This window comes from Leguminivora glycinivorella, chromosome 9 (genome assembly GCF_023078275.1).
Source record: "Leguminivora glycinivorella isolate SPB_JAAS2020 chromosome 9, LegGlyc_1.1, whole genome shotgun sequence".
Taxonomy (NCBI): Eukaryota; Metazoa; Arthropoda; class Insecta; order Lepidoptera; family Tortricidae; genus Leguminivora; species Leguminivora glycinivorella.
Genome location: NC_062979.1, coordinates 25,604,967 through 25,613,995, shown reverse-complemented (window position 1 = coordinate 25,613,995; position 9,029 = coordinate 25,604,967). Strand labels below are relative to the sequence as shown.

The 9,029-nt window shown below is 50.1% G+C and overlaps 1 protein-coding gene across 1 annotated transcript; it reads right to left on the bottom strand.

Moving 5' to 3' along the window:
- Positions 1-4,206: 4,206 nt before the first annotated feature.
- On the bottom strand, positions 4,207-7,391 carry LOC125229369. Its single transcript, XM_048134190.1, has 5 exons — positions 7,361-7,391; positions 7,154-7,317; positions 6,780-6,918; positions 4,813-5,090; positions 4,207-4,628 (listed from the first exon to the last, which is right to left on the bottom strand). Exons 1-5 carry the CDS (start codon positions 7,389-7,391, stop codon positions 4,353-4,355), a joined length of 888 nt encoding a protein of 295 aa, XP_047990147.1. The 3' UTR covers positions 4,207-4,352.
- Positions 7,392-9,029: the final 1,638 nt, after the last annotated feature.

Genomic DNA, 9,029 nt, shown 5'->3' with positions numbered 1-9,029 from the left:
GTCGAGGGCTCCTCCAGTGCCCTCGGGGGACCCATGTCCACCGATCCATCCGAGTCGCCGGTGTCGGCGGGGGAGACCCCTCCAAACAGGTCTCGTCTGTCCAGCCTTGAGGGGGAGTAAAACTCCTCCCTCTCGGGTGACGGCGTGGAGACTCCGCGTGGGCCGGACATCCTCCCGCTGAAGACTCTCGTTCTCGGGGTGGAAGGACGCACGAACTGCCTGAAACCTGTAGGCACAGGCGCATCCTCCCCCCCCGTTACCGTCTCGGACGTGGGGTAACGTATATAACGCCCGAGTGCGTCCCGTAGTGGGCGGTACCCTGCCGGGACGGGCCTAGGCGAGGGCAGGGCAAGCCCGGGTGAGGACGGGGTGCCCGCCTCCTCCTCGCTGACTGCATCTCCTCCATGAGCAGTTTTCGGGGAGGGCTCTATCACTGCCTCCTCAGCATCTCCTCCTCCTCGTAACCTTAACAACAGTTCCAGTTCGTGAGCATCGGTGTCCGTTGGTCGCTTGCCAGAGTCGTTTGGTGTGATGGTCCTCGAGTGGTGTGCCCCCCCAGAATACGGCGGGCGGCATGTCACCACAGTACGGGATTCCCGTTCTGTGGTGACACAGAGGATTGGGACCTCCTGGGGTAGTTTTACTCTACGTTGACCACTCATGTTTTGCTATTTTTTAAAGGGGTATGCCCCCCTTGTGTGGCGCTTGTGACTGGGCTCCCCCCAGCCACTCATCCCATCGGCACGCCGCAAACCTTGGGATTGGGGATTTTTATAGTGGTTTACTCCACTTGGCCTTCCTCTCAGTGAGGGAGGCCCCCGGTCCGCTCAGTGCGGGTTGCGGGTTGCCCGACGGTGGCCGTAGCCACGACGCCGCGCCAGGCGGCCTGGACACGCCTCCGGTGGCTCCTAGAGCCCCGACTCCATCCCGGGGGGACACCTGGCAGCTCGCACTGTGCCCTCTGCTGACTTCAGAGGGACACGCGGAGCCGCCCCCCGTGTGCTGCTCTTAGTCTGGCCTCTCGCCTCAGGCCTGTCCGGTTTGGGAGGCCCTGTCCGGCATAGCCCTGAGGGTCCTGGAGGCACGCAAGCCCCTTCACCACGTCAAGGTGGCAACACGTCGAAGGGGAACCTAACCTAACCTAACCTAACCTAACCTAACCTAACCTAACCTAACTCAGACCTAACCTAACTCAGACCTAACCTAACTCAGACCTAACCTAACTCAGACCTAACCTAACTCAGACCTAACCTAACTCAGACCTAACCTAACTCAGACCTAACCTAACTCAGACCTAACCTAACTCAGACCTAACCTAACTCAGACCTAACCTAACTCAGACCTAACCTAACTCAGACCTAACCTAACTCAGACCTAACCTAACTCAGACCTAACCTAACTCAGACCTAACCTAACTCAGACCTAACCTAACTCAGACCTAACCTAACTCAGACCTAACCTAACTCCTCAGACCTTACCTAACCACTGACTCCGTTGAATGCCTGGGTTATTTGTAAAAACATGTTAATAGCGTGTTCTATCTAGAGCCTTCTGAATGATCAGTGCCATCTAGCGGACTCATTGTTATTCAATTACACTTTATTTAGTTTTTCTGGTCAGGCCGCTATTCTATTTGTGGACTTGTATAAGTTAGAGTTCCTTTTTTTTTTTTTTTGTCTGGTCCGTATTGTCTTTGGTAGTATTGTATAACATGAACATTAGAGGTAAAATTATTACTTATTTTCCGTCACAATTATACTCCAATTGCTAATTCGAGTCCAAAAAAACTACTACGATGTTGCCACTGCAATAAAATGTTTGTAAAATAGTATAATCCTTTTTTATAAAAACACACGCCAAGATAAATTATTTATTATTTATTTCAATCCTTTGATTTATATATTTAGTAGGTTTTATTATTTACATAAATACTAGGACGCTCGATTTTTTTTCTTTTTTTCTTTTTTTCCGTGATTTTTAGTTGTAAAGTTGGTATTGCGCTTGTATCACTTCAGGTATCAATAACATTTGGTGCTATATTTTGCGGTATAGAACAAACTATTGATGATATAGATATTGTGACCAATTTTTTATACATATATTTTACAATTAGCTAATCAGCGAAATAGTGTATAGTGGGCTTTATGGTTGCCACGGCCGCCATTGTTTTGGAAGCGGCCATGACACCATGGTCTGTCAAACTGTATTTGAATTTATTATTATGTATGATACGCAGATATACAGACTACATCTCTGATATATGATAGACAGACGTTAATATGCAAGTAGCGCTTTATTGACAACCGACACTTATGAACCTTTTAGATAAAAAAATGGCACATGTAATGATCTATTGTTTTACCTTAAAGAGAGTATGTAAGTAAGTTTGAGTAATGTTCTTCAATTTATGGTTCCAAATCTCCTGAGGAGTCTCAGAGATACATTGGGCACTCGTTCAATACGCTAAGGAAATACCTTTCGTGAGCCCTTGACTTCGCCACGCGCCATTCTGAGAGCCAGTTCAGGTGCTACCCTTCAGCAATAACATTCTAATATTGGTAATGGGTTGTTAGACTCCAATGACTAATTTAATAAACATTGGCGAAAATTGCACCTGACTGAGATAGGGCAGCTTTAGTGCATACAGTCTGGTTTAAGTTTTATTATTATTAGCAACGTGAATGAAGGTGATGTTGATTGTCACATATACACGTAATATAATGCGAATTACCAACATTTATCATTAGTGGCGACCGGTGGAACTAATTTGACGTATGAGAATTAAAACAAAAAAAACTAAAACGAATTTTCTTCACAATTTTATCATCAAGTATTCTTGGATTTCTTACGTGCCAAATAAAGAATGTAGAAGGTTGTCGAAACCTGAAAAGTATTTTGACAGTGACATAAGTGACATTGACAGCTGTGACATTGACGTATCTGTCGTAGTTTTTTTGGACTCGAATTAGCAATTGGGGTATAGATCTTTTAACAAATCAGTGTTTTTTGCGAAACTTCATCATCGGTATTTGAATTTGGTATAATGTCGTTTGGTATAATGTGGAATAGGGTCGTAGCGTGTTTTTATTTCATTGTCTTTTTTTTTTTAACAAATATGTGCAACTCCGGACGCCGCTTTCAGATTATAGTTGTCTTGTCACGCCGCTTGTGAGCCTTTTTTTAGGGTTCCGTAGCCAAAATGGCAAAAACGGAACCCTTATAGTTTCGTCATGTCCGTCTGTCCGTCTGTCCGTCTGTCCGTCTGTCCGTCTGTCACAGCCGATTTACTCGGAAACTATAAGTACTACAGTGATGAAATTTGATGGGAATATGTGTTGTATGAACCGCTACAAAATTATGACACTAAATAGTAAAAAAAAGAATTGGGGGTGGGGCCCCCCATACATGTAACTGAGGGATGAAAATTTTTTTTCGATGTACATACCCGTGTGGGGTATCAATGGAAAGGTCTTTTAAAATGATATAAAGTTTTCTAAAAAACATTTTTCTTAAAGTGAACGGTTTTTGAGATATCAGCTCTCAAAGTCGTAAAAAGTATGTCCCCCCCCCTCTATTTTTATAACTACGGGGTATAAAATTCTAAAAAAAATAGAGGTGATGCATGCTAATTAACTCTTTCAACGATTTTTGGTTTGATCAAAGTATCTCTTATAGTTTTTGAGATAGGTTGATTTAACTGTAATTTTGGTTTTATATTTGCTGCTACGGAACCCTTTGTGCGCGAGCCCGACTCGCACTTGGCCGGTTTTACTTAAATATTTCTATAGATTTTTTTTTTTGTCATGCAGAAACGTCTACGAGCGATATTACATATTTTTAAATTAAGGGAAAAATTCACACCTCCGGCAGGACTCGAACCTGCGACCTCTGGTAGCACGTTTCGCACACATTCAGCAATTGCCGCGCCGCAATTGGAAGCGAGATGGCCCCGACAAGGCCAGAGGTCGCAGGTTCGAGTCCTGCCGGAGGTGTGATTTTTTCCATTGATTTAAATATATATTTCTAGATTTTATCACTAAAGTAAAAGTATCCTTTTGTGGTAGACGTTATTATCACATTCTTTGATGGCAAATTGACATTTATTAACAGTTTCCGATGTCGCTAGTGACATCCATATGCCCTTATGGTGGGTATATTCTCTGCACGGAATGGTGCCTCGGTTGGTATTCTAAATGAAAACAAATATTGTCTTTTGAAAATATTATATATCGTTAGACTTACAAATAAGTATAGTATCCCAATCTACGAAACACTCCGTATAATTTTTTTTTTAGTGATAGGATGTCAGGCGCTGGCAGGACAGGCTCCCCGCCCCCGCGTGCCGGCGGCGACTACTCGGCGCGGCGCGGCGCGTCCTGCGGCTCGAGCGGGCGCAGCTCCAGCGGCAGCGCGTGCAGGCGGCGGCTACTCGGCGCGTCCTGCGGCTCGAGCGGGCGCAGCTCCAGCGGCAGCGCGTGCAGGCGGCGGCTACTCGGCGCGTCCTGCGGCTCGAGCGGGCGCAGCTCCAGCGGCAGCGCGTGCAGGCGCAGGCCGCGCTCCAGCAGCACGTCGGCCAGCGCGCCGCCGCCGCCCGCCGCGCCCAGCGCCGCGCACCGCACCGTCAGCCACTGCTCGATAACACAACATTACTTATAACATTTACTTAAACGGTCCTATCCATTTTCAAGTTCGGTCGCGTAGTGCCTTTTGCAAAAAATAACGTATTCGCTTTAAAGACGAAAGCGATCGTGAGTGTTTATAACTGTTAATATCCTACTTGCGTTTTGCCGCGGGTGGTGTGGCGTGCGGTACCTTGTGCGCGGGCAGCGCGTCCATGGCGGCGTGCGCGACGTACTCGAGGCGCGGGTGCGGCGCGCGCGCCTCCGCCTCGAGGCGCAGCGCCCACGGCAGCGCGGCGGCGGCGCGCGCCTCCCCGCGGCGGCGCAGGCGGCGCGCCAGCACGCCGGCGGCGGCGGGCGCCAGGGCGGCGGCGGCGAGCAGCGCGGGCCACGCCGCGCCCAGCGCACGCGCCGGCTCCGCGCCCGCGTCCGCCGCCGCCGCGTGCGACCACAGCGGCGTGCCGCTCGACACTGCACATAAATGACTCGTTTAGATTTTATCCTATGTATGTGGGTATATTAGTAATTGGTAAATGTGGGTATGCCTAGATTTAAATAAATCAGTCTTTGTCTCGAACTCGTGTTTGACTTACGTGTCCCCTGCTCCCATACATAACACGTATCATCGAACATAATGTGTATTCATTCCGTTCGAACACAATTAATTTGAAACTGTAAGTCTGTAATTTAACTGCTACAATCTATGTCAATGTATACACCGTGTTTCACTTAACACTAAAAACCTGAAAACCGTTTGTTCAGAATCGAGAGTAGAATCGATTGAGCTATATCTTGATTCTTGATGGGGGTAATATTTTTATTTAAATTAGTATTATTAGTTATTTTTTATGTGCCTATTCTATTCTATTCGTAATACAACATTGTGTATATCGCATTGCTAGAGGTTGTTTACCTTTTTCGGTATTTAGGGGTATTAATACTGGCTGGTTACTTGGACGATTATTTTTTCTGCTACGAGTTTGACGTTGTTTATCAGTTTAATCTTAATGTTTATCATAACATAAGTCATAACAAATGGAACTCGTACCTAATTGCAACCTTGTCATTTTGAATATTGGGTTTAAATTTGCTTACTGCGATTACCTGTCCAATTTGAAGTTTACTGTGACAAAGCTTTAAAGTGTTTTACAGTGACATGTTAGCTGTCTATCGGTAAACCTTATGTCGTTGCAGTAACCTACACAAATAAATAGTTTAATGGTTTATGATGGTAGTTAGCAATTATTTTATTGAGTGTAGAGCTAAAAGTCAAGTAGAGCTGTACAGAAAATTAAAAATTCAATTTAAAAAAAAGTAACCATCAGATTAAAAGATGAATACTCTAGATGAGTTTAAAAAAATAAAAATCAGTCGGGGTGTCTGAGGTTTTGAGTGATACCGGAATCACGTTGTATACACCGTGTTTCACTTAACACTAAAAACCTGAAAACCGTTTGTTCAGAATCGAGAGTAGAATCGATTGAGCTATATCTTGATGGGGGTAATATTTTTTGTTTTAATTTGTATTATTAGTTATTGTTTACGTGCCCATTCTACAAATTCGTAATACAACATTGTGCATATCATATTGCTAGAGGTTGTATACCTTTTTCAGTATTTAGGGGTATTAATACTGGCTGGTTACTTGGACGATTATTTTTTCCGCTACGAGTTTGACGTTGTGCGTCACTTTAATTTTAAAGTTTATCATAACAAATTTATTAGTCATAACAAATTGAACTCTTACCTAATTACAACCTTGTCATTTTGAACGTTAGGTTTAAATTTGCTTGCTGCGTCACCTGTCCAATTTGAAGTTTACTGACACAGTTTAACGTGCTTTACAGTGACATAGCTGTCTATTGGCAAACCTTATGTCGTTGCAGTAACGTACACAATTAATCAGTTTTAAGGTTTACGATGGTAGCTAGCAATTATTTTATTGAGTGTAGAGTTAAAAGTCGAGTAGAGCTGCACAGAAAATTAAATATTCAATTTAAAAAAATAATAATCATCAAAATAAAAAATGAATATTCTAGATACGTTTAAAAAAACAAAAATCAGTCGGGGTGTCTGAGGTTTTGAGTGATACCGGAAACACGGTGTATATGCGACTATTTGTTTGTTATTAAATAAATAAATGAAAGTATCCAAACGAACCTAACGCCAAGAGCGCGTTGTCGGGGTACCGGCGCGACAGCTCGCGCGCCGCCGCGGTGCCGCGCCGCGCGCGCAGCACCAGCGCCGCCGCCTGCTGCTCGCGCCAGCGCGCCGCCGCGCCCGAGCCCGTCGGGGAAGCCTGCCGGTGCCGGTGCCGACCACGTTACACGATCAAATTGTCGTTACGAATGTCGACACATCGAAATCAAAAGTGACACCATTTTGGTGGCTGTGTAGCGACAAAAACGCTGCGTAATATTTGTTGCAATTTGAATGCAGGTAACTCTGTTAATTTAAAGCACAACCAAATAGCAATAGTAATGAAGACTAGAAGAAAGCAGCTCTCGGGGCTCTCCGGAGCCGCTGACGCTCACCAGCAGGTGCTGCAGCAGCAGCTGGCGGTCGGCGGCGTCGGCGAGCAGCGCGCGCGCCGCGCCCCACTCGGCGGCGGCGGGCAGCAGCGCGCGCAGCAGCCGCGCGCCCGACCCCACGCCCCACTCCTCCTCCTCCCCCTCCTCCTCCCCCGCTAGCCCCTCCTCTATCGCGGTGCAGCGACGATCGCACTACATCAAACAACTTACTATTTAAAAACAACATATCAAACAAATGCATCTTGCAGGACCTTTTTAGTACATTAGTTGTTTGTTTGTTTCCCTAATTACTAAATAAATTAAATTAAAATTAGCACACATTTGCGTATGAATACACCAGGAACAATATATTATTTCTTTTGTAAATTTAATAGCTTTTGTATCCACTAAAACTAAAAATAATCCGTCAATAATACAGTAAATATTAGTTGTATGATGTGGTTATACCTCGTCCCGGGCCTCCTGCAGCAGCGCCGGCGCGGCGGCGGCGGCGGCGGCGAGGTCGGCGTCGGCGGGCAGCGCGCGGCGCAGCACCGCGCAGCTCAGCGCCGCCGCGCCCGCCGCCGACAGCGCGCCGCCCGAGCCCGCGCCCCCGTGCACCTCGTCCACGATCCTACTAATATTAGTTGTATGATGCGGTTATACCTCGTCCCGGGCCTCCTGCAGCAGCGCCGGCGCGGCGGCGGCGGCGGCGGCGAGGTCGGCGTCGGCGGGCAGCGCGCGGCGCAGCACCGCGCAGCTCAGCGCCGCCGCGCCCGCCGCCGACAGCGCGCCGCCCGAGCCCGCGCCCCCGTGCACCTCGTCCACGATCCTACTAATATTAGTTGTATGATGCGGTTATACCTCGTCCCGGGCCTCCTGCAGCAGCGCCGGCGCGGCGGCGGCGGCGGCGGCGAGGTCGGCGTCGGCGGGCAGCGCGCGGCGCAGCACCGCGCAGCTCAGCGCCGCCGCGCCCGCCGCCGACAGCGCGCCGCCCGAGCCCGCGCCCCCGTGCACCTCGTCCACGATCCTACTAATATTAGTTGTATGATGCGGTTATACCTCGTCCCGGGCCTCCTGCAGCAGCGCCGGCGCGGCGGCGGCGGCGGCGGCGAGGTCGGCGTCGGCGGGCAGCGCGCGGCGCAGCACCGCGCAGCTCAGCGCCGCCGCGCCCGCCGCCGACAGCGCGCCGCCCGAGCCCGCGCCCCCGTGCACCTCGTCCACGATCCTACTAATATTAGTTGTATGATGCGGTTATACCTCGTCCCGGGCCTCCTGCAGCAGCGCCGGCGCGGCGGCGGCGGCGGCGGCGAGGTCGGCGTCGGCGGGCAGCGCGCGGCGCAGCACCGCGCAGCTCAGCGCCGCCGCGCCCGCCGCCGACAGCGCGCCGCCCGAGCCCGCGCCCCCGTGCACCTCGTCCACGATCCTACTAATATTAGTTGTATGATGCGGTTATACCTCGTCCCGGGCCTCCTGCAGCAGCGCCGGCGCGGCGGCGGCGGCGGCGGCGAGGTCGGCGTCGGCGGGCAGCGCGCGGCGCAGCACCGCGCAGCTCAGCGCCGCCGCGCCCGCCGCCGACAGCGCGCCGCCCGAGCCCGCGCCCCCGTGCACCTCGTCCACGATCCTACTAATATTAGTTGTATGATGCGGTTATACCTCGTCCCGGGCCTCCTGCAGCAGCGCCGGCGCGGCGGCGGCGGCGGCGGCGAGGTCGGCGTCGGCGGGCAGCGCGCGGCGCAGCACCGCGCAGCTCAGCGCCGCCGCGCCCGCCGCCGACAGCGCGCCGCCCGAGCCCGCGCCCCCGTGCACCTCGTCCACGATCCTACTAATATTAGTTGTATGATGCGGTTATACCTCGTCCCGGGCCTCCTGCAGCAGCGCCGGCGCGGCGGCGGCGGCG

Coding starts and splice junctions, on each gene's coding strand:
- LOC125229369 (XM_048134190.1), bottom strand. CDS start 7,391: ATGCATTTGTTTGATATGTTGTTTTTAAATA. Junction 7,318..7,360: donor TGATATGTTGTTTTTAAATA/GTAAGTTGTTTG, acceptor GCACCGCGATAG/AGGAGGGGCTAGCGGGGGAG. Junction 5,091..6,779: donor CAACGCGCTCTTGGCGTTAG/GTTCGTTTGGAT, acceptor ATTTATGTGCAG/TGTCGAGCGGCACGCCGCTG.